Source organism: Chenopodium quinoa, unplaced genomic scaffold (genome assembly GCF_001683475.1).
Source record: "Chenopodium quinoa cultivar QQ74 unplaced genomic scaffold, ASM168347v1, whole genome shotgun sequence".
In the NCBI taxonomy this organism is placed as follows: domain Eukaryota; kingdom Viridiplantae; phylum Streptophyta; class Magnoliopsida; order Caryophyllales; family Amaranthaceae; genus Chenopodium; species Chenopodium quinoa.
In genome coordinates this window covers 6,938,771-6,963,363 of record NW_018744502.1, presented here as the reverse complement: position 1 = coordinate 6,963,363, position 24,593 = coordinate 6,938,771, and the positions used below count along the sequence as shown (strand labels likewise).

At 35.4% G+C, this 24,593-nt stretch overlaps 3 protein-coding genes across 3 annotated transcripts; 1 reads left to right on the top strand and 2 right to left on the bottom strand.

Moving 5' to 3' along the window:
* The first annotated feature begins 4,479 nt into the window (after positions 1 to 4,479).
* Positions 4,480 to 7,605, top strand: LOC110698104 (zinc finger CCCH domain-containing protein 48-like). Its single transcript, XM_021875506.1, has 8 exons — positions 4,480 to 5,819; positions 5,917 to 6,012; positions 6,123 to 6,212; positions 6,329 to 6,430; positions 6,555 to 6,821; positions 6,949 to 7,008; positions 7,160 to 7,257; positions 7,352 to 7,605. Exons 1-8 carry the CDS (start codon positions 5,283 to 5,285, stop codon positions 7,503 to 7,505), a joined length of 1,404 nt encoding a protein of 467 aa, XP_021731198.1. The 5' UTR covers positions 4,480 to 5,282; the 3' UTR covers positions 7,506 to 7,605.
* An 851-nt stretch (positions 7,606 to 8,456) lies between these two features.
* On the bottom strand, positions 8,457 to 10,170 carry LOC110698206 (CASP-like protein 4B1). The gene is made up of 3 exons (XM_021875606.1): positions 9,872 to 10,170; positions 9,261 to 9,396; positions 8,457 to 8,845 (listed from the first exon to the last, which is right to left on the bottom strand). The coding sequence occupies exons 1-3, from the start codon at positions 10,120 to 10,122 to the stop codon at positions 8,657 to 8,659; spliced, it is 576 nt and encodes a 191-aa protein (XP_021731298.1). The 5' UTR covers positions 10,123 to 10,170; the 3' UTR covers positions 8,457 to 8,656.
* Positions 10,171 to 10,729: 559 nt separating this feature from the next.
* On the bottom strand, positions 10,730 to 14,544 carry LOC110698205 (CASP-like protein 4B3). Its single transcript, XM_021875605.1, has 3 exons — positions 14,124 to 14,544; positions 13,119 to 13,254; positions 10,730 to 11,022 (listed from the first exon to the last, which is right to left on the bottom strand). Exons 1-3 carry the CDS (start codon positions 14,498 to 14,500, stop codon positions 10,834 to 10,836), a joined length of 702 nt encoding a protein of 233 aa, XP_021731297.1. The 5' UTR covers positions 14,501 to 14,544; the 3' UTR covers positions 10,730 to 10,833.
* Between the last annotated feature and the right edge of the window lie 10,049 nt (positions 14,545 to 24,593).

The window sequence follows — 24,593 nt, the reverse complement described above, 5'->3', positions numbered from 1 at the left end:
GCATGTTAATCAGAAAGCGCGCATGTATACGATCAGAATAAAGTAGAAACTATTATTAGGGCAGGTTCAATCTCTTTTAGGTTGGATTTGTACCTTCATCCCCGAACCCTTATTTGGTTCTAGACCTTATGGAGTTGACGATCTCTTGGATCGTTAAGGGGTGTAACCTTCACCTCGTGAACGGTTTACAAGTTCCTTAAAAAACTTGTTGGCGACTCATTTGCTCTATCTTCTTCCCTTTTGGACGCCATCGTAATTTAGTGTATGATCACAGTAGGGTTCAAACTATGAGTTTAACGCTTGAAATATTCCCCACAGTTCCCAAATAATATAACATGACTAACTCGATCCAATCATAGAATATCTCAACACTTGCTAACAATACTAGTATAAAAAATCAGTCTTCTCAAGTACCCAGACTAAAATTAATATTAGTAACCCTAATACCACAATAGAAATACTTTCTAGAGCAACAATTTTAAAATCCCTACTCCGTATAACGTAACACAATCATCAGTTATTACAACAAAAATGATACGACAATTAAAACCATATAATACCACACGCACGCACTATTCATGTATATATGTAAATCTTGATCATACAAATATATAACAAATCATAAAATATACACATGATGATACGAAGTACAATCAATACAAACAACATGTTAGTGGACCATCTCATTCAAACTGATGGTTGAGATCCATTAATATTTTTATACACTATCATTCTCCCTCACATGAAATTTCCTTTGGGCTTGAAATGTGGATGCAGCATAGATCCTCTCATACCCGACACGAATTAATGTCACTTTTGAAGGAGGGGTGGATGAGATTCGAGCCCGTGACCTCTATGTCACGCTGATTCTGATACCTTGTTAATGGATCATCTCAACTAAAAACTTGAGTTGATGGTTGAGACCCATGAATATGTTTTATACTCTCTCATATATAATCAAACAACTCCAAGAATTAAGATCGTGTGATTAACTTCGACATATAAACATATTACAATCAAACTACAATTTGGTCAAGGCAAGAAATAGATCGAGTTGCAATTTGCGGATGGCTTCTCTATTGACCACATGATATAAATCATCATTTACATCAATAGTCACGATAATGCTACAAAGTGTACAAGGGTAGCAAATCCGGTGTATGCTGATCTGAAGCGCTAGCAGTTCGATATGGCATCCACATTGCCCGTTGCTTTGGTTATTCGCATTTTTGGCTTTGCTTGAAAGTGATGCTGCAAATGTGAATAAGGCTATTAACAGCAATGCTGCAGGCTTTTCACCTCTATACTTGGTGTATGATGATGATGTTAGATATCATAGTGCTATGTGACTATGTGCGATGAATGATGATGTATTGTTCACCCATGGGCTTGACATCGTTGCTCACCATGTAGCTAAGTGGGATATGTGTAGTAATCTTGAGCACATTTGTATCACATATAATGCCCCATAGTATCACATATAATGCCCCATAGTATCACATATAAAAAAAATATAAGGATTTTTCTAACAAAATAGTTGTTATAAATGATTTTTTTTAACAAAATTTCCTAGTTTATATAGGATTAAAAAATAGAGTCCTACTTAAAAGATAAGAAAAATAAGCTCGTAAAATAATCTAAAAATACCAAATTAATCTCATAAAGTTTTCGGGTATCACAATTTTCATCTAATAAATTGATTAGGTTTGTATCACGCCTTAGACATGGTCGAAACTAGTTGTTGCCAAAAATAATCATGCACTTGATGCCTCTAGGGTAGAGAATTTTACGAATATGGAATACTTGTTTTTAGATGCAAGTGGTGAGTTGGAATAATTAGAGGTTTGTTTTTAACCAAACTAATGAATTGATAAAAGTAAAGAATACACACGTAATATTTAGAACATAAAAATTCACTTGACAATTTTAATTACTTGGTACATATAATAATTTCCTTATGCATAATACGAGTAACGCACAATAAACACATAATATTTAGAACATAAAAATTCACTTGACAATTATAATTACTTCGTAACGCACACCGCCTTGTTATATATGTACTTGTTGTCTTGACTTAGTCAATTGTAGAAGTGAATTTGCACGGGAGTGGAGCATCAACCATACTCCCTGTATATGCATTATTTGCAACTCTAACCCGAATTCTATCGCAAAAGACTGTAATACTGTACCTTTGATTATCGCCTTTTAAAGACCACAAGTTCCCTCGAACAATAACAGTACTACTAAATTCTTCTTTTGAGAAATAATCGCGAAAGACAACAGAGTCGTTTGTGATTGAGACAACCGCACCTATATGCATTGCTTTCTTCTGGTTATGACCCCCATAATAAAATGGTTCGATCTGGGTCGTGGCGAGATCATTCGAATCGTTGTCGTTCCTAGTGCCCGCTACTACCACCGATAGTGAATCCAACAGCGTTGCCTCCTTGTTCTCCACGGATAAGGTTAGGGCTACGTTCAAGTCCGAACTGTTTTTTGTTGACGTGTTATTTTCGGACTTGAACTCTAAAGAATCGATCTCGAATTTCAAGTGAGGATCAAAATGTTTGCTGTGGATGATTGCCCAAATATAGTAAACGCTACCTACTATTGTGACTGACACCGAAAGCACGAACAATATCCACACCCAGAGCCACCACAACCTCGTCAGGAAACGTTTGAAACAATCTTCGTCGTGATGGTAAATTGCCATTTAAAAAAAAAAAAAAAACTCTCAATTACAATTCATTCAATTAAGAGGATTTATATATATATATAATAAGATTATTATGTAATAGAATTTTGAATTTATAATATGGTGCCTAGCTAGAATCCTACCATATCATGGATTTCTTATTTTATCATGATTAGAAATTTAGAACTCTCATGTGTCAGGTGTCACCACCATAATTGGTATACATATATGGAAAGTTATATTAGGATAAATATTTATTTATGTTAATATATACCTCCTAGTCAAAATACTATAGTAGGATATTTTTTTTTTTTTTTTGTATTTATGTTAATTAATAATCGTAATAAATAAACTACCTAAGCTACCACTTCTCAAATGAGTAAAACTAAACGACCTTAATCTATACATAAGGGAAATAATCTTTGTAGTCGTTCTTTTAATGTTTGTAGGAGTACTCCTCTTATTGCAGAAGTTACAATCCTTTGTAATGGTCTTCTTTTGACGAAGACCCATAATATTTCAAAAGTATGTATTGAAGGTGATAATTTGCTTATTATTAATATTTTACAAGGAAAGGCTCAATGTCCGTGGAAAATTCATCTATTGATGCAAAACATCTAGGAGCTGATTCAAAATTTAACCTATGTTGATTCAAGCCACATTTAAAGAGAGGGTAATAGAGCAGCATACTATGTTTCTTCTTTGGGCCATTTTATGCAAGCTCACCAAGATAACGATCCGTTCATATATAGTAAATTTTCTTTTATTTATTTATTTATTTATTCTGATAAGTAAAGCCGTAAAGGTATAGTCGTCTTAAAAGTAGACTATCCTAACTTCTTGTTTACCTTTCCTTATTAAAAAAAACCCAAACCCTAACTTCTTCTTAAATTTGCAAATTGCAGCTATTTAAAACTTGTATTTTGTAAATTGCAGTCATTTAAAAAAAATTGCAAATTGCAACCCAAAAGTTGTTATATATTATAAATTGCAACCCACTTCAATTTATTCATCGGTTTGAGTGTCGAAAAATGTTCTGTTAAGGTTTTAGAGGCTATTTTAGCTCTTAAGGGCTCAAATTGAGCTAGAAATTGGCAAAAAATTAACGTAAGTGCCTCATTTTTACTAGGAAAAAAATAATTGTCCACAAATCTATACATTTTTGTTACGCACAACGAGACACTTACGTTATTTTTTGCCAATTCTGAGCTAAATTTGGATCTTTAAGGACTAAATGACCCCTAAAACCTTAAACGGGCATTTTTCAACACGCAAATCAATGAAAAAATTGAATTAGGCTGCAATTTACAATTTATAACAACTTTTGGCTGCAATTTACAATTTATAACAACTTTTGGCTGCAATTTGCAATTTATTTTTTAAATGACTGCAATTTACTAAATACAAGTTTTTAATGACTACAATTTGTAAATTTTCCTTTAATTCACTTAAAAATATCGTTTAACACCAATCCCTTGTTTAGGTTGACCCTTTGACCCAACCCTAAATCTTTGCAATCAAGGAAAAGGAATACTCCCTCCGTCCAAAAAGAACGACTCATTTGGGTTGATTACGCGGGTATTAAGGAAGTTTAGTAAAAAGAAGTAAAAGTATATTGGAAAGATAAATTTACATGGGATTTGTAAAAAAAAACAGAGAGAAAGTAATAAAGTAACATGGAAAATCAAATTTTTATATGGGGAAGCTAATTTTGCACAAATATTGTAGCAAATTAGTGGGTGTTTTAATGCAAATGGGTCATTCTTTTGCTGAGAATAACATCTGTTTCACCGTCTTTCTCACTCTAACCTGTGATCGCAAAACTAACATCCTTAAAATTCTCAATTCAATTTTTCTCATAATCATCAATCGATCAGTCCCTTTTCTCATAATTACCAATCGATCAATCCCTTCAAATCGTGGTTTTTCAGGTTTGCTAACTTTACAATCGCAATAACTCGCTTATTACTCGTATTTCTTCTGCTGTATTCTTTAAATTAGGGTTTACGATTATGGGATTGTTCTCTGCGATTACGACAATTTCGATGCTGAATTTTGATTTCTGGTTTTGGTTCTGGCTGTATCTAGGGTATCGATTTCTAGGGTTACGTTATTGGGGATTTTTATGGCTACTTCCATGTTTAGATTTTTAGTTTTAATTTCTAGGGTTCTATTGTTTCAATTGCAAAAAGGGGGTTTTTGATTTTATTCGATTATTGTTACTTGGTTTTGGATACGAATCATTGGTTGGTTACAAGATCTGATATTGCATCTCTGATTGGTGGATCGATCAATTTATAAGATGTATTGTATAGATTTGTTCGATTGATAACACACCCAGAAGAGAATTGTTGATACAATATGCTTGTATTGTGTCGAATGTGAAATTCGGATCGTTTCGGGTTTTATTCAATTTGCTGAGAAATTGCTGGTGGTTTCGGTTGATTTCTTGGACAAGGGTTTTTGCTGTTACTCTCTATATCATCAGAAGAGGGGAATTCATATCAAAGACGCACCTTTATAGTTGCTGAAACGGATTATAGTTGCGCGCGATTAGTCATGTTTATGTATTTTGTTGTTTAGAATGATGGAAACGATCACAAGAAGAGTCTCACAGAGACAGAACAGGGCTTTATTCAGCTGGCACCGTCAACCTGCCACTGCTCCTTCCAATAACAAAGTCTGCAAGTTTTGGTTGGCTGGAAACTGCAGAAAGAAATCGTGTCGTTATTTGCACCCAGAGGTCACTCCTGCACCCATCAAGCGCGTTTTGAAACTGAATCGCTCTAGTTTTAAAGAGTCCCATGAGCCAAAAAAGCCGTTGAATGTTAGTTGTAAGAGACAGAATGAAGATAGCACTGATGAGGTTAAAAGGAAACAGAATATGTCCTCTAAGAACGAGGTTGCCCAAAGTGATCCTGCAAAGATTGGGAAAAATGATCATTCATGTCAGGCTGCTTCTAATGCTACAAATGGACATGTTAAGAGTGCCCCGCGTACTATAATATGCGAGTATTGGATAAAAGATAGCTGTGTTTATGGTGATAAGTGCAAAAACTTGCATTCTTGGTGTTATGGTGATGGATTTTCCTTGGTGGCTCAACTTCAGGGGCATAAGAAGGTATATAACCTGAAAATTGCTCGATTATTAATGTGTATCAACTTTGTATTTGTTCTGACTATCAGTTTTCTGATTTTGCTCACATGAAATTTCTTAGGCTATCACTGGAATTACTCTTCCATCAGGCTCTGATAAGCTTTTCAGCTCTAGTAAAGATGGGACTGTTAGAGCTTGGAATTGCCATACTGGTGAGGTAGATATCATCAATTCTTTCTCTATACTAAACATATATACAGTGTACTTATGACTTAGTTTAGGGCGAGGATAGATCATTAAACCATTTGATTATTTTGGTCAATGCAGTGTATAGGTGTTGTTGATATGGGTGTTCCGGTTGAATGTCTGATAAGTGAAGGACCATGGGTGCTTGCTGGTTTAACTGATGCTATCAAGGTAATTTGATGAAACATTGTGATGGTCTCAAATTATGTGGCTTTCTTTATCTTTGTTTTGAACTGAGTTGTCGATCCATAACTGATTTGTTCTGGTTTTATTTGGTATTGTTTTAGGTTTGGAACATTCAGATGAATGCTGAATTTACTTTAAGTGGACCAGCTGGACAAGTATATGCTATGGTTGCAGTAGATGGATTGCTCTTTGCCGGAGTTAATGTAAATACTTATCTGCTTTAAACTCGGGACTTTAATTTGGGTTCATTTTCTTCTGTTTGCAGCTGTCTATCTATTAAATTCCTGTTATTCGTGTTTTACTGATTTAGTTGGTTCTGTATTGTAGGATGGCTCAATATTGGTGTGGAAATCTAATTCTGAAGCTACTATGTTTGAAGCTGTAGCACCACTGAAGGGTCATACTCTAGCCGTGGTTTCATTGATTTATGGGGCTAAAAGACTTTATTCTGGTTCAATGGATAACACAGTAAAGGTTTGGGACCTGGAGACTATGCAATGCATCCACACCCTCTCTAAGCACTCTGAGGTTGTGATGTCCGTGCTTTGTTGGGAGCAATTTCTGCTTTCCTGCTCTTTGGACCAGACATTAAAGGTAGAGGATATACTTCACTCTAGCTCTTAGGTTTTAGTAAAGTAATCTGTAAATATGACAGTTCTTGTAGCATTTTAAGTTTTTTTCTTTGCATTCTAAGCAATTCTGTACACCTTTCAATATGCAGGTTTGGGCTGCCACTGAAGCAGGAGAACTAGAGGTCACTTATGAACACAAGGAGAAGCATGTAAGTCGTCTCTAGACAATTTTCTGCATGTTTTCTGATGTGTCTAATAATTAACTTAACAATTCAATTTTAGAGTTGCCCCTCATTTGTTTCATTTTACTTTTGATGATTCTGTCAACAAACATCTTACCCAACTGCATCTTCCTTGCAGGGTATTCTCTGTTTGCGTGGTATGCATGATCCAGCAAATAAACCAATTTTGCTTTCCTCGTGCAATGACAACACTGTTCGTCTATATGACCTGCCATCGTGAGTATCTACACTAGATTGATTTTTTATTTTATTTTTCATTCCAAGTGATACCTTGCTTATTGCTCACAATTTCTGGGTGCCATTGCTGCAGCTTTGCTGAGAGAGGCAAGATATTTGCGAAACAAGAAGTCAGGGCTATTGAGATCGGCCCTGGAGGGCTTTTCTTCTCTGGTGATGGAACCGGTTTGTTGTCAGTTTGGAAATGCTCAAGTGACTCAACTGCAACACCTACTGAAGCTTCTTAATTTGAGCAGTTTAGTTTATAATTATGCAAATCAATTTTGAAAATAGAAGTAATTGTGTATTCTTCCCACTTGAATGTAACACATTTGTTACAGACCTCTCTCTCTCTCTCTCTCTCTCTCTCTCTCTCTCTCTCTCTCTCTCTCTCTCTCTCTCTCTATATATATATATATATATATATATATATATATATATATATATATATATATATATATATATATATATATATATATATATATGAAATTCTGTTTTTAACAAACTACGGAGTACAAGACTACAGCAGGTACAAATCCAGTGAGGTTGCCAATTTGAAAGAGTAATATCTAGAGCTAGAGTTAAGTGGCACATCTTACTGTCTTACCTATATATTATGCGAGACCCATGAATTAAAGAGAGTTAAGTTTTACATCTCGCATATCTATTTAAGAGGTATTGCTGGTAAAAAATATGTTTAGCAAGGTACTCTCTCCGTTTCAGGATGATGTTCTTGTTTCGTAAATTGTGAAACGAAGAAAGTAGTAATGTTGGTTATGTATATATGTGTTCCTCTTTGTAGGAAACAAAGATTCACGTTAATATTATTCTTTATTAAGCAGTATATATTCAAGAATAATAAATAGAAAGTGTTGTATGTGATCATTATCTAACGTGTATCGTTGATTGTAATTGTAAATGTATCCGTCATAACCATGTTATCAAATTTGGTTAGTAACGTAAATTATACGCTTAACTATCCATGCACCTTAATTATGAACATATAAGGGAATAAAGAGGTTATATTTTAACCATAACTACTTTTATTGTGGTATGAAACTTCGTACTATTAATGCATAATATAATATTAATCGAGGTCAAGTAATTTGTTAAAGTGGGTCAAGTGAGTATATATATACTACTATATATGAAAGCAATAGACGAAGCTGCGAATAAAGTAGACAATAATTGTACGTAGTATAACATAGGCACATAAAAGTTACAGATTGATCAACCCTACAAAGAAAAACATGTTTTCTATTTAAAAAAATTAATTAGAACAAATGGAAAAGCACAATTCGAAGATATAATGATTAATGAAAGCATGAAATAACCATTGATGTAAAACCTTGATCGATCAATATTTTCTTATTTAGTTGAGAAAGAGTTATGAACGAGTTTAAAGATTAGCGAATAAACGATACGAAGATAAGAGTGCCGCAGGTGCCAAAAAAATAAATGCCAAAACAGACATGCTAACGGATGCTGCCACAAGTTGTAAGCCTGAGTTTGTGTAAAAATCATTGCTTAATGAGATGGACATTGTTGCCCCTGCTGATCCTGATGAAAATATCATGTATGCTAAAAACTGCAAAATTACCAAACCAAATATAAATAGCCATCCATTATAAACATTAAACAAAAATTACTACACCTAACAATGTTTTATCAACAAATATTTGCTAGGAAGGTCTAAATATTATATACTTAATTTGTATATCATGACAAATTTATAACAAATACATAGCTACCTTATTGCCACATAATACGAAGTACTTCAATTGTAAATTAGTAATATAATAGTATCACATTTTTAGTTAAATTATAGTTTCGACATGGTATGAATTTGTTATTTTGTAGGAAGCAATGTGCTTATTATGAATACAATACTCAAATTACCTCAATTTTTCTACTTCAATATTAAATGATCTTTTAAAGAAATAACAAAATTGTGTTTGTGATTATTAATTCTGCAAAAGAAAAAGAAAAAGGATAATATTGACCTGATCTCCACAAAAGTCAATCCAAATTGCAATCTTGGGTGAAATCACATCTTTTTTGGTGCGAAGTTCATGCCCTTTTATCCCAACTTGCACGGCTGTATATACCATCACAATAATAGCTATTCCAAGCACATAACTGCAACACAAAATTAAAAATAGGTTTCATATCCATCAACACCATATATAGTATAATACGTGGTATACATGTGATCAAGATCAACTATATATCTTGCACAAAGTCTTATATGTGGCTGGCCACACGGTGTGCTCATCTATCATGAGGGTTACTTCGTCAGTGTTATAGGGGTCACTTGTTCAATTTTACAGGGGTTACTTAATTTGACAGTGTTAATGTTATGATGAGAATTACTCGGTCAATATTATAGGGTTACCCGATCAATGTTATAGGGGTTACTTTGTTCTTTTTAAAGTGGCCACATGGTGTGACCAACCACATACAAGACGCAAAGCTATATATATATATAAGTTAAGGCATGAGAGTATAGAGGAAGGTAATTAAGAGAATTGAACTAACTCCCCACTCTGAAGCACAAATAAATGACTATAGCAGTACGTACTAAAAGTTTGACTTGAGAAACAAGTTAAAATACCTGAACCCTGAATATAAATAGAAGTCAGTGACAGCAACCATAAGAATGAAAGAGAGTAGAGAAACGGCCAAAGCACATGCCCTAAAAATGAATGCCCATAACTTTAGCCGATCACCCTTCATTTTCTTCCCATCTGAAGATCCCGCCGGCCCGGTGTTTGCTTCCGGCCTCACTCTAGCTCCGCCCTCGACGTCATTTCCCGGAGGCCGTGGAAGGGTTCCAGCCGCTTCTTTCTCTGGTTGTTGTTGCATTTTGTACAAAAATAAAACAAGTGGTTTGGAGAGAAATGTGATATTATGTTCAAGCAATTCTACGTACACTATTTTTCTTATATAGTACTAAGTATATATTGTATGTATTCAACTATTTTATATGGTTAACACATAATAAAATTATTGTCAATGAAACTAAGCTATGAAATTCATTGACTAATCATCAATTAATGGTGCAAAAAGGCTGTCTTTAAGTATCTAAGCACGTGAATAGTGGTAAATATGTAAATCTTGATGATTACGGACGACTTTAAATGTAGACTTGATTAATTTATAAAGCTTAATTGTGAAGGTACGATATATCTAGAATTCTTTGACAATTATATTGTACATAGTGTGGTATAATCTATTTATTTATTTGTAAGGTTGTTAGTTCGTTGAATTTATTATATTATGGTGTATATTTAAATGAACAATAGAATGTCAAGCATTAACAACTCATGCTCATACATATTGCATAGCGATTAATCTAAAAAAAACCTACTTGTCTATACTTTTTCTCAATATAAAATCATAAAACGAGTCAAAACCATTTATGTGAATAGTGCATAGTACAAAGTCAAACTATATCATCTAATTTGGAACATAGGAAGTAAATGCTTATAAATTAAAGTACATAAAATTAGTTAACATACAGAAGAGTAATTAAGATAATGCTTATAAAGTTCATACAAGTATAGGAGATTACATTTATATGTTAGCGAATAAACAATATGAAGATATGAGTGCCGCAAATGCTAGAAAAATACATGTCAAAACAGACATGCTGACGGATGCTGCCACAAGTTGTAGGCCTACAGTCATGTAAACTCCACTGCTGAGAATGATGGACAATGTTGCCCCTGTTGAACTTGATGAAAATAACACGTACGCCAAAAACTGCAATTCATAATTACCAAGCAAAAAATGATTACTTGTCCATTTATTGATATTTAAGACAAAAGTTATAAACCAGTAATCTACGTTTGAGGTGAGCATTGTTCTCACTAGGGTGGAGTGGCTCAAATTTATACTCTATATGTACTTAGTATATTATAACATAAAAATAATTCCCCGGTATTTTAATTAGTCTTCACTTTTCATTTTAGGCCGTAATTTAAAAAGTATTCCATTTCTATTTTTGAAAATTAAAACAATGTTTTACTATTATCTACCCCATTAATAGTCCCCCTATATCACATCCCTATATCATACTTTAAAATTTGTTAGATTCTCTCTCATCCCCACTTATACCCACTTTTTTTTACATAGTTTATTTAGAGAAAATTGATTATAATAATCCCACATTTATTTTGTCTGTAGTTGTTAATAATCCTACCTTTTGATTATTATATCTAATGATCCTACACCTTTATTACTTGATCATTCACTCTCTACTAGTCCCTTGTGGTCGGTTACCCGTATGTTAAGTAAGTTTTAGATTTTATTTTATTTTTTTCCATTCTCTTACATTCTCTCTCATCCTCTCCATAGCAATTCAACCCACCTTCTCTTTCCTCCCTTTCTCTCCATGCACCTCCCCTCTAGCCACCACCCTTTCCCTATCTAGCTTCTTTTCCTTGTCTCCCCTTCCCGACCACCTTATTACCCACCTCAATGCAACCATCCCATGACCACCACACCTACTCAAATCCACCCCCCCCCCCCTCCCAAAAAAAAAACACCCGAATTACTTTTTTTTTTCTATGTTTGGGGTGGTGGAGGTATTCAAGGGTGGGTAGGTTCAATTTGGGATTTTAAGTGGTTGGGGAGGGATTTCGAGGGTTGGGGTAGTTTCATTGGTGTGAATCTGTTGAGCCTATGAGAAAACTCACATGTGAGTGGTGTGTTGTCCTACATTAAAGAGTGTAGAAAGTGTTGGAAAGTGCATCCCACATTGAAGTAATAATAAGAAAGTTGTGTCCACTTCATAAGGCTAAGGGGCTACTCTCTTTATTGCCATATGGTTTTGAGGTGAAACCTCCTTGGTCATGTAAAATGGATACTTGTGACGGGTGCGGCCCAGACCCGTTTATCAGGATTGCTGATGATAGAGGATTAAGGGGGATGTTGTTGCTTGTGTGGTTTGAATTGATAGATGGTGGTGGATTGAGAGGAATATATGAAGTTGATAGTAGTGGTGGTGGGTTGAGGGGGGTGCATGGTCGCTTGTGGGTGCTGCGTTATAAGAGCAACTCCAATGGTTGCTTTCAAGGACTAGCTTGCAATTTTAATAATTTTCAAGCTAATAGCCCAACCATTGGAGTATATTTAATAATTAGCTTGGTCAAGCTAATGCCAAGCAAATTAGCTTTGCTAAGCTAATTATCTTAGAAATTTATTGTCTCTAATAAAATACTAATTATTTAAAAAATAAAGCTGAAAAATCTAAATATTAATTAGCCTAACCATTGTGGTATGAATTAGCTAGAAGGAATAATAACTTTGCAATCTTAGGTGGCATGGCAAGCTAATTTGACAATTAGCTTGCCATTGGAGTTGCTCTAAGGTCACTGGCGGTGGGTTGAGGGGGTTGGTGGTGGTTTTCCAGCCATAGGTTAAGGTGGCTCGGCGGGTAGGGGTGGCCGATTTTAGGGAATTGAAAATTAAAAGGAGCGAGATAGAAATGTTAAAGGGGGGAGGAGTGGAGATTGGATGGCTAGTCGTGAATGGGGGGTGGCTGATTTTTTGGGAGGAGGTGACTCGGTGGCATGGTGGAGGGAGAAAAGGTGGCTCGGTGGTCAGAAATTAATGGAGGGAGAGGGGAATGGAAAACAAAAGAGGAAAAGAGAAATATATTATAAAAAAATTATATAATTGAAAAATATACGTAGTATATATTTGGACGAATTATAGAGTGACAAGTATGTAAACCTATCATACTAGATGTCAAAAAATCAAGGACCAATAGAAGATATTGTGATAGATACGGTACAATAAGTTATTGTGATAGACAAATACAATTGCAAAAGAGTAAAACATGGAGTAATGTTGACCTGATCCCCACAAAAGTCGATCCAAATTGCAGCCTTGGGTGGAATCACATCCTCTTTGGTGCGAAGTTCGTGACCCTTTATCCCAACTTGCACTGTTGTATACACCACCACAATAATAGCTATACCTAGCACATAACTGTGTCGCAAAACAAAAAAAAAAAAAAAAAAAAAAAAATCAAAATATATATACATAGATCTGATACGAGATATGCACTCCAAATTTGTGGTGAACCAACCGATTTTTCAAACTGTGTCGGAAAATATATGTAGACCTCATATGAGACATGTACTTCAAATTAGTAGTGTGAACCATTTTTCAAGTGAATTCAAATCAATAAAAACTACTTTGTATTATTTAGGTGTCTATGTATGTCAAGATTATTTAAAATGATAGGAATAAAAGAGTTTAAACGAAAAAAAAAAAAAAATCAACTAAAAAGCAAAAGAAATACAAGGGGAGAAATTTCGGAAAATCGACGCTGCTAGTCCTAACTATGAACATTTTTCTTTGAAATATCACCACAACAATTAATTAACTCCTGGTGATCTCAACTTTAGAGGGTTTCTTCTTAGTATATTTCCCAAACTTATTTTGATCGAGTAAATTAATTAACATGTGATCACGTGTTGAGTTTTTAGTGGTCGGTTAAAAAAAAATGAAGATGATATACAGGGAAGGGGTACGTGATTAAGTGGTAGAGGATTAACTTTTTGTAACTAACCTAACGAAAACAAGACATGTGTTATTATTAACCAGTCAAACCAGTTGAAAATATATAATGACCATTTTAAGAATGATGGCTCCTAAAGTTAAGACCGCCCTGGTATTCATTAACAATTGTAAAGACACTTTAATTTATAGTTAAATGATAATTAAGGATATTATTGCTTAAAATTTTGCATCGGCATACGTAATATGTCATTATGGGGCACTTAAAAAACGGAGGGAGAAGTAAATGAGTGTAGTATTGCTAGAAGTTTGACGTAAGAAACAAGTTAGTATACCTTAACCCTGGAAATACATGAAAGTCAGAGACGGAAACCATAAGAACAGAAGAGAGGAAAGAAACGACCATAGCACATATCCTAAAAATGAAACCCCATAGCTTCAACCGTTCACCCTTCAATAACTTCTGCCCATCTGAATTCGAAGCTCCCGACGACACGGTGTTTACTTGTTCCGGCCTCACTCTAGCACTGCCCTCGGATTGTTCCGGCCTCACACTAGCACTGTCCTCGGATTGTTCCGGCCTCATTCTAGCACCTCCCTGGGATTGTTCCGGCCTCACTCTAGCACCGCCTTCGATGTCTTCCAGCCTCACTCTAGCACCGCCGCCCACGACATCGTTTCCGTGAGGTCGTGGAATATCTCGTTGCTGCATTTTGTTACAAAATGAAACAAGAGGTTTAGCCTTTAGGAATAACAGAGAAATTAATGTGATGTTTTGTTCAAGAACTTTTCGTACAGTATTTTTCTTATATACTCCATAATCCGTATGAATTGTATTAAACTATATTTTATGGCTACAAAAATAATGGTCAATGTAATTAGTTATATACTTCGAATATATATATATATCCTATGTTTTTTTTTATTATTGTTGTAACACTGTTCTAAAATGAAAATGTGACAATAGTTGCAACACACTATAGAAAGAAGGTTTTATGTTGAAGATTGTACTATTATCTTTATTTAAAGCTTATGACCCACTTCATTATACTCCTAACAACCTCTTAACTCTATTTTAAGTGTATTATAACATATGTGAGATCCTCTTTTTAAATATCGTGATAAAGTGTGTGTACTGTTGCAACTATAAAGAAACAGAGGAAGTATAAAATTTTAGTTCATAAAATAATCATCCATTGAAGGAGCTAAATATAAAGGATGTCTTCAAGTGGTAATTAATAAATAATTAATGGTGTATATATAAATAGATAAAAGAATGTCAAGTATTAAGAACTCATGCTCAACATGACATAAATCGTGCATAACGATTTGCCTTCGTTCTTGCTTGCAACTAAGCTAGTAGATGTAATTAAATTACTAAACAAAAAATTCAAAGGGCGATTGTCCTGGCAATTGGTGCATAAAATTAATGATATTTAATTATTTATACATAGTTGTAGCTGTTTAAGACATTTACCTTGAAAAGTCAAAGTCAAGGAGAACTCTTATTACACAAAGAAATCAAATTCAAACTAATTCCTCGTTCAATTTTCATCTAAGCGTCTTTTAAGGTTGTCATGTTAAAAGACCAACTCAACAAAAAAAAAAAATTAATCTGTTGACTGAAACCCATAATCGGTTTATACACTCTATCAATTAACATTATTAGGTAGCATATACATCAAGCTATTTGGTGTTGACGAATACTATTTGGTCTTATGTCACAACTTTAGCGGTTGATGATAGCAGGAAAAATACGTAAACAGATTTTTTTAGAGCAAAGTTATCTTCAAGTAATGCAACTCGATCATAAGGGTGCATCTAAAAACAATTAAATCCTTTTTGTTTACATATTTTCTTTTCTATATATTAATTTACCTTAACTAATTACCTTAAATAAAATAAATTAAAATTTTATATTAATTTTCTTTTCTACATATTCACCTTAACTAATTATTTACATATATTTACCCTTAATTAACAATCTAATATATATATTTAATATAAAATTTTAATTTAGGGTTATGTTATATGCAACCTAATCATAAGGGTGCATCTAAAAACAATTAAATTTATCTCCAAAAATGATATGAATTTGAGAATTTTTGAAGAAATAAAACACATATAACGGTACAATTAATACTTGAAGAATCTTAACCTTTTATTTCCTTTCAAAATTTTTTAAGGAAAGATTAGGAGAATATCTTTACTTATCATATATTATTGTTTCCTTAATTATAGGCTTAATTGACTCAAGATAAATATGTAGAATATCTTGTGATGTTATCTTAGGAAACGATGTACTCTATTTATATGATATGAAATCAATGAGAAGCTGTCAAGCTTTGAGCTCTAATTACTTTGACATGGTATCAGTCGCAAGGTAATTTAATCATTAAAAAAAAAACAACGAAACAGGAACCATAAACACTCGACACCATGGCTGGTGATGATACACCACTGCCTCCACCACCGCGAATAGACATTACTTCCCCGTATTATCTAGGTTCGCATGACAGACCTGGTGACTTCATTACTCCGACCAGACTTTGTGGCAAAAATTATGATGAATGGGCAGGGGATATACAAACCGCGTTGGAGACTTGGAGGAACGTCGGAAATTTGTCTTTCTTGATGGAACCATCACCACTCCTTCCTCTCCGTGTACTCAAACGGATTGGAACACAATTCATGCCATGTTAATTTCATGGCTGATGAACACCATAGACCCCGAGGTGAAGAGCACTCTTTTGAAGTACAAGGATGCGAAACGATTATGGGACACTCTAAAGATGCGTTTTGCAGTTGTTAATGGCCCGAGGATTCAACAATTAAAGTCCTCAATTGCACGATGTGAGCAGTCAAAGGCTATGTCCGTGGCTTCGTATTTCGGAAAATTGACAGCGTTGTGGGAAGAATTGAACAACCACGAACCTCTTATCACATGCTCTTGCTGTGTTAACTGTACAACAGGCATCGAGCATGAGAAGCGTCGGGATACTGCTCGCCTTCATGAGTTTTTGATGGGGTTGTGCACCGATTTTTATGCTTCAACACGCACCAACATTCTGTCCCAAGAACCTTTGCCTACTCTAGATTGGGCATATCAATTGGTCACGCAAGACGAACGAATTTGCACATCCGCCCAAGTTCTAGACAAACAAACACCTGATGTGGTGGGTTTCGCTCTCTGAACGAATCAAGGGAAGCCGAAACAAGATGCTTCCGATGACAAACCTGACAGGGCTTCTATGCTCTGTTCTTACTGCAAGAAAAATGGGCATCTCGCCTCGGGTTGCTTTGAATTGAAGGGCTTTCCGGAGTGGTGGCCAAATCCTTCGAAGCGGGGGAAGCCAAGGACCAAGGGTCGTGGGCAGCCTTGAGCCAATGCAACTGCTGCAGGGTCTACATCTCAGTCAACCAATGCGGATATTGTTGCCACTTCTTCGCAAACGTTCACCGCGGATCAATGGAAGGCAATTGCCGGGTTTATTGGTTACACAAAAGTTCCCGATGACCGTTTGAATGGTGAGTTTGATAATGCATTGTGGATAGTGGATACCGGTGCTTCTAGACATGTAACTTGTTGTGACAAGTGGCTTTTTGGTACTCGACCCATCTCTAATTGCCCGGTTTGTCTTCCGAATGGCAAAACTGTTTGTTCCACAAAGGAAGGCTCGGTTCGATTATCATCAAAAATCATTCTTACTCATGTGCTATTTGTCCCTGATTTACGTTGCAATTTAATTTCGGTATCACAATTAATTGATGATACAAATTATACTGTCCAATTTAACTCAAATATGTGTGCTATACAGGACCAGTCGAGGGAGCTTATTGGAATGAGTGTTAGGCGAGATGGACTATTTTACTTCGAAGGAAGGGCTTCCGTGCAACATGTGGCTACTTCTGAGTCGTCTGAATTGCTAGAACTGTGGCACAAGCGTTTGGGTCATCCTTCGGAAAAAGTTGTTAAGCTTCTCTCTCCCGTTCAAAATAGTAAGGGTCATTTACATAAAGAATGTGAAGTTTGTTTTCGTGCTAAGCACCCTAGAGATAGTTTTCCAATTAGTGAGAATAAAACTACTAGAATTTTTGAAAAAATACATTGTGATTTGTGGGGTTCTTATAGGCATGCATTGTCTTGTGGTGCTCGTTATTTCTTGACAATTGTGGATGATTTTTCACGTGCTGTTTGGATATATCTGCTTATTGATAAAACTGAGGTGTTTCGTATGTTTATGTCTTTTGTGGCAATGGTTGATAGACAGTTCTCTCAAACAATTAAAATTGTTCAAAGTGATAATGGCGTAGAATTTAATTGTTTGCGTGAGTTTTTTAATGCAACCGGCATATTATTTCATACCTCGTGTGTTGGAACCCCGCAACAAAATGGTAGGGTAGAGAGGAAACATAAACACATTCTCAATGTAGGGAGGGCTTTACGCTTTCAGGCTAATTTGCCGATTTATTTTTGGGGGGAGAGTGTTTTAGCTGCTGCCCATTTAATGAATCGTACTCCATCTCCTCTTTTACAAAATAAAACCCCCTACGAAATTTTATTTGGCACTCCTCCCTCTTACTCTACTATTCGTACATTTGGGTGTCTTTGTTTTGCCCATAATAAAAAAACTAAGGGAGACAAATTTTCCAGCCGGAGTCGTAAGTGTGTGTTTGTGGGTTATCCCTTTGGGAAGAAAGGTTGGAATTTAATTGATCTTGAATCGAAAGAATTTTTTGTGTCGCGAGATGTTAAATTTTTCGAGGATGTTTTTCCGTTTCTTGATCCGACATCATCCAACATTATACCAGAAAAAATAGTACCCATGAATGTTGCCGTAGATTATGATTTTGTTGAGGTGACTTTCGAAAATCAAGTTGAATATAGTTTGGGTAATGAGGTGCATGCTGACAGTGGCGTCACCAGGATTTTCGAACTGTGGGTTCGAAACTTCCGAAATTTGAATGCAGAAGGAAATCAATGAATGAACGAAATAGCATATGATAAATGCAGAAGGAAATCAATGAATGAACGAAATAGCATATGAAATTATGAAAACTAGAAGGCAGAATAGCCGGGCTAATGCTGTGACTTCTCCTGGCTCTTATAGAAGTGTACTTATACCTCTATAGCTCTACCTTATGTAGAGGAGTTGTATTATCACGTTTAATTCTTAGTCGGTACAAGACTAATTATAATCATCTAAATAAAATCATACCAATCCAAGCAATAACATCAACCACTCTAGCTAATTAGAAGGTAGAAATTAGATTGTTTATTATTCTTGATCAACAAATAGTTAGAATGTTTACGATAAGATATTGAGCAAGGTGAGGCCATATGTTGAAACTTTTCAAGAGAATGTTTTTATGCTACGAGGTAATTAACAAAGTCTAGCCCATTCAACATTCTTACAACTTTTCAGAGGTAATTAACAAAGTCAAGCCAATTTAACACTCTTACAATTTTTCAAGAGAATATTTATACTTGAAATATAAGATAATTATAACCAAATTTCAGCAATTTACAAAAAATTCTGCAATTTGTAATGTATATTAGCAATTTAGCATATGAATTTCAATTATTAGCATAATAGCATATGTATATGTATATTAGCAATTTAGCATATGAATTTCAATTTTCAAGTATTAGCATATGTATATGTATATTACTATATTAGCAATTTAGCATATGTATATTAGCAAAAAATCCCCAAATTCACTTACCCCTACATACGGTGGGTCTGCTCCGCCACGGCGCCACTCAGGGGCGGAGCTACGGTGGTCAGCTGAGTGGCTGACTAGTGACTACTGGCCTACTGCCGACCTGCCATGCTGCGGTGCTGGCTGAGTGCCTGAGTGGCTGCTGCGGACTTCTGCGGTGCTGCGCCCGTGCGCCGGGAAGAGAAGGAGCCAAGGAGGAAGAACGGGAAGAGAAGGAGCCAAGGAGGAAGAACGGGAAGAGATTAAGAGAAGGAGGAAGAAGTTAGGGTTTTGCAATTTGGGGGAATGAGGAAGAGGAAAGCTGGAAGCAGGGGATTAGGGGAAGCAGGATGAAAGGAAACAAAATGAAAAAATAAAAGTGTGAGTTATGGGTTTCGAACCCTGAACCCACAAACTCTTGTATCATTGTATGATGAGAGGTAAAAATAACCACTGGGCTACAACTTTACTTGTTTCCATATAATACACAAATATTCTATTTAAACCTATTTTGATTTTTTTTTTTTTTTTAAAAAAAAGTTTTTAATTTTTTTCAAAAAATCAGTGGGTTCAATGAACCCACTTGAACCCACCGTGGCTCCGCCCCTGCATGCTGAAAATATACCTACATTAATTAATGGGGAAGAGCAAATAGTGCACTCACCGCAAGAAAACAAGGAGTCAGATTACTCCGCAAGCTTTCCGCGGCAAACTGATGCTCACCGCAGGGAGGCCGCGGAGCTTACTGCTCCTCCCACGCAGCAGCTCCGTGATCCTGTTGTCCCTTCCCAACCGCAGCAGCCTTCTGTCGACCCACCAGCAGCTTCGGAACATTACACAAGCGACACAACTCCATTAATTCATCCCTGATCAACAGCCTAAGAGGAACAATTGGGTAGGGGTATGCGTGAGAAATTTCCCAATGTTCGACACCGGGATTATGTAGCTCACACGGTCTTCACAAATGGTTCATCGCCTCCATCTCCTAACACTTCGTCTCCAAAGTATCCCTCAGGTACTCCTTATCCTATAGCGCACTATATTAATTGTGACAGTTTTTCTTCGTATTATCGAAATTTTATTGCAGTTATTACTTCTGGCAAAGAGTCAAGGTCTTTTAAGGAGGCTATGAAGGATGTAGGTTGGAGAAAATCAATGCAAAGCGATATTTAGGCTCTTGAAAAAAATGGCACATGGACAATGGAAGATCTTCCACCTAGCATGCGGCCTTTAGGGAGTCAATGGGTGTACAAGATAAAATATGATTCCGATGGGAGTATTGAACGTTTGAAATCCATATTGGTCGTCTTTGGCAATCATCAAAAGGAGGGCATTGACTACACCGAAACATTTGCCCCTGTGGCTAAAATGGTCACTGTTCAAGCTTTTCTTGCTATTGCAGCTTCTAAAATTAGGAGCTTCATCAGATGGACGTCCACAATGCTTTCCTCCATGGTGATCTTGAAGAGGAAGTGTACATGAAACTCCCTCCGGGTTTTGATTCATCGCACCCGAATAAGGTATGTCGTCTTAGAAAATCCATTTATGGTCTAAAACAGGCTCCTCGGTGCTGGTTTGCCAAACTTACTTCTGCTTTGAAGGCATATGGTTTCTTGCAGTCATACTCAGATTATTCTTTGTTTACTTACACTAACCGTGGCACACAAATTAATGTGCTGGTGTATGTTGATGATTTAATTATTTCTGGGAATAATTCCGCTGCTCTAAGGGCATTCAAGGCATATCTCAGTGACTGTTTTCATATGAAGGATCTTGGAACTTTGAAATATTTTTTGGGAATAGAAGTTGCCCATAGTTCTTCAAGGTTGTTCTTGTGTCAGAGAAAATATACTCTTGACATTATTTCAGAGGCAAGATTATTAGGTTCCAAGCCGGCCAATTTTCCTATGGTACAAAACCACAAGCTTGGTCTAGCAAGTGGTCCTGTACTTTCTGATCCTGAATCTAATCGCAGACTTGTCGGCAGGTTGATCTACCTTGCAGTCACTAGGCCAGATTTGGCTTATTCGGTCCATATTTTATCTCAGTTCATGCAGGAACCAAGAAAAGAACACTAGGAAGCAGCTCTACGAGTTGTTAGGTATCTGAAAGGTACTCCGGGTCAAGGGATTTTATTACGATCTGATAATGAACTCACTCTGCAGGGCTGGTGTAATTCAGACTGGGCTGCTTGTCCCTTAACACGCAGATCTGTGACAGGTTGGCTGGTGTTCTTAGGCTACTCGCCTATTTCTTGGAAGACCAAAAAGCAACCAACTGTTGCTACTAGTTCGACAGATGCAGAATATCGCTCTATGTATGCCATTACTTGTGAATTAAAGTGGTTGAAGGGTCTTCTTCTGAGCTTAGGTGTCCATCATCCCAAAGCTATTAAACTGTTCTGCGATAGTCAGTCTGCGTTGCACATTGCAAAAAATCCGGTGTTTCACGAACAAACAAAGCATATTGAAGTTGACAGTCACTTTGTTCGAGATGCTAGCTCAAATGGTCTCATTGATCCCTCCTATGTTCCTACTCATGTCCAATTGGCCGATATCTTCACCAAACCATTGGGCAAATCGCAATTTGAACATCTACTTCCCAAGTTAGGCGTCTATAGTCCACCCGCTCCAACTTAAGGGAGGGTGTTAGGAAAGATTAGGAGAATATCTTTACTTATCATATATTATTGTTTCCTTAATTATGGGCTTAATTGACTCAAGATAAATATGTAGAATATCTTGTGATGTTATCTTAGGAAATGACGTACTCTATTTATATGATATGAAATCAATGAGAAGCTCTCAAGATTTGAGCTCTAATTACTTTGACAAAATTCTTATATGAAACCTTATCATTTTCCTCAAATTTAAATAACCGCTATTTTTATTTAATTTTGAAAAAATAATCTGTATTTTACACGGCTTTTAATTTAGCAAATAACGCGTGCTCTAGGCGATGCCCTAAGTTGTTAGTTTGAACAATTGTTTGATAGTTTAATTTATTCTTTTCTTGTGCTTTATATTTTCCTATTTAATTTGTTTATATTAGTTTTTCATAAAAGCTGGCCTAGCTATGAATATATTAGTTTGATTGTTTGTGAATTGTATGGTTTTGAGTATTTTTCTTATTCCTTTTTTTTAATGTTTTTATATTTATTTATGTTATGATTCAAGTACGTTCAATTATGTATACGGACTAACTGCTAATAAGCATGATTTATTTTCTATTGATATACTGAATTGAAATAAATACATAATTATATTATCAAATATTTAAACAACTAAAGTTATTTTATAACAATATGTTATCCGCATTGCAACTTATTATCTTATAGTAATAGGAATGCTCTCCAATCCATTGCAAACATAATAGCTGGCATATATCTATATATTTATGTAATTCATATTTTAATAAACAGTATATAGATTAAACACGTACAGACGTACAGTAATGCATGCAGTGTAACATCCAAACTCCCTTTTTCAATATATGAGTTTGAAGACTTAGAAAGATAATTGCTTGCCTTCTCATTAATCGCAATTGGGAATATATAATCGTTACAAATTCCTAGTCCTCGTATCAAAAGATAACGTAGGATCTTAGGTAATTAACTAAAATAAACTAGATAAATATATGGAAAATATGCTAAATATTCTACCAAATCACACGAAGATATGATATATCTCAATACCCCCCCTCAAGTTGAAGCGCTTGGATCATAAGCGCCCAACTTGGAAAGAAGATAATCAAATTGTGCTTTCCCAAGTGCTTTTATTTGTAAAAATATCCGCAAGCTGTGAAGAAGTCGTAACATGAGATGTAGATATCCACCCCTCAGTAATTGCATCACGAACAAAGTGACAATCAATCTCAATATGTTTTGTCCTTTCATGAAAAACCGGATTCTATGCAATGTGCAGAGTTGCCTCATTATCACAAAATAACTTAATTGCCTTTGGATGTTGCACGCCAAGACTCAATAACAAAACCTTAACCCATTTTAGCTCTTTAGAACACGAAGACATGGACCTATACTCGGCCTCCGAAGAAGAGAAAGAAACAGTTGGTGCTTCTTAGTTTTCCATGAAATAGGAGATTTTCCAAGGAAAACTATCCAACCAGATAAAGAACGACGAGTAAGAGGACAAGCAGCCCAATTTGAATCACACCAACTGACAGGGTAAAGTCGTATCCCCAAATCAAAAGTAATTCCTAAATCCTCTAACTAATGTAGATAGGGAAGTAGGGTCGAATCCACAGAGAAACGAATCTTTCTATTCCTAATTAACTAATATAATCTAGATTATGAGGTAACCAATATTTATATTTGAATAATGAACTAACTACGGAGATCAAGAATAAGGATAAAAACAATAATAAGAAGGCCTAGGGTCACAGGTTCACGAATAATTAATATTCCGGGATAAAACATAATAATTAATAATTAACATTGCAAAAATAACATGATTAACAGGCTCTCGCAATTTATTAATCAACATAGATCTAACAAGCTCTCGCAATTTACTAGATCTAAGTTCCTAATAAAAATAGCCTTTAATATTAAATTAACATCTGCTCGATTCATCAATTCAATATTGCTAAACATTCACAATCAAATTACATCTGCTCGATTCATAATCTAATTGCAAAGAATTAAAACAATTCAATAAGAAATTATCATGCAATACCAATAATCAATAATAACAAATTATCCCTTCATATTAATTATGGATCCTCATAAACCCTAGAATTAAACTACTCACACATAATAGAAACTAAACTAAACAAAGTAATTAAACAAGACATGAGAAAAGGAATGAAATAAACAACTAAGATTAAGAGAAGAGAAATCGTTACCAAAATAAATCTGGAATTAAGAGTAGATTAAGAACAAAGGTTTTAGAGAAATAAATCTAAGAAAACAATTAAGAGAGTAAAGTGAGAGTAAAGAAAGAGAGAGAGATAGTAAAAACGTATTACGGGGGAGTAGTTATACTCCGTACAAATCCTAAACTAAAACAAACTAAAACGACGCTAATCGTCTCCTAATAATTACACGCGCCCGATCGGGCGAGGCACCGCCCGATCGGGCGCGCCTT

Excerpts from the sequence above, each read along its gene's own strand:
- LOC110698104 (XM_021875506.1), top strand. The coding sequence starts at position 5,283 with ATGATGGAAACGATCACAAGAAGAGTCTCACAGAGACAGAACAGGGCT. Across the intron at positions 5,820-5,916 it reads AACTTCAGGGGCATAAGAAG|GCTATCACTGGAATTACTCT; the intron begins GTATATAACCTG and ends GAAATTTCTTAG. Across the intron at positions 6,013-6,122 it reads GGAATTGCCATACTGGTGAG|TGTATAGGTGTTGTTGATAT; the intron begins GTAGATATCATC and ends TGGTCAATGCAG.
- LOC110698206 (XM_021875606.1), bottom strand. The coding sequence starts at position 10,122 with ATGCAACAACAACCAGAGAAAGAAGCGGCTGGAACCCTTCCACGGCCT. Across the intron at positions 9,397-9,871 it reads TATTTATATTCAGGGTTCAG|TTATGTGCTTGGAATAGCTA; the intron begins GTATTTTAACTT and ends TTTGTGTTGCAG. Across the intron at positions 8,846-9,260 it reads TTGACTTTTGTGGAGATCAG|TTTTTAGCATACATGATATT; the intron begins GTCAATATTATC and ends GTAATTTTGCAG.
- LOC110698205 (XM_021875605.1), bottom strand. The coding sequence starts at position 14,500 with ATGCAGCAACGAGATATTCCACGACCTCACGGAAACGATGTCGTGGGC. Across the intron at positions 13,255-14,123 it reads CATGTATTTCCAGGGTTAAG|TTATGTGCTAGGTATAGCTA; the intron begins GTATACTAACTT and ends TTTGCGACACAG. Across the intron at positions 11,023-13,118 it reads TCGACTTTTGTGGGGATCAG|TTTTTGGCGTACGTGTTATT; the intron begins GTCAACATTACT and ends TATGAATTGCAG.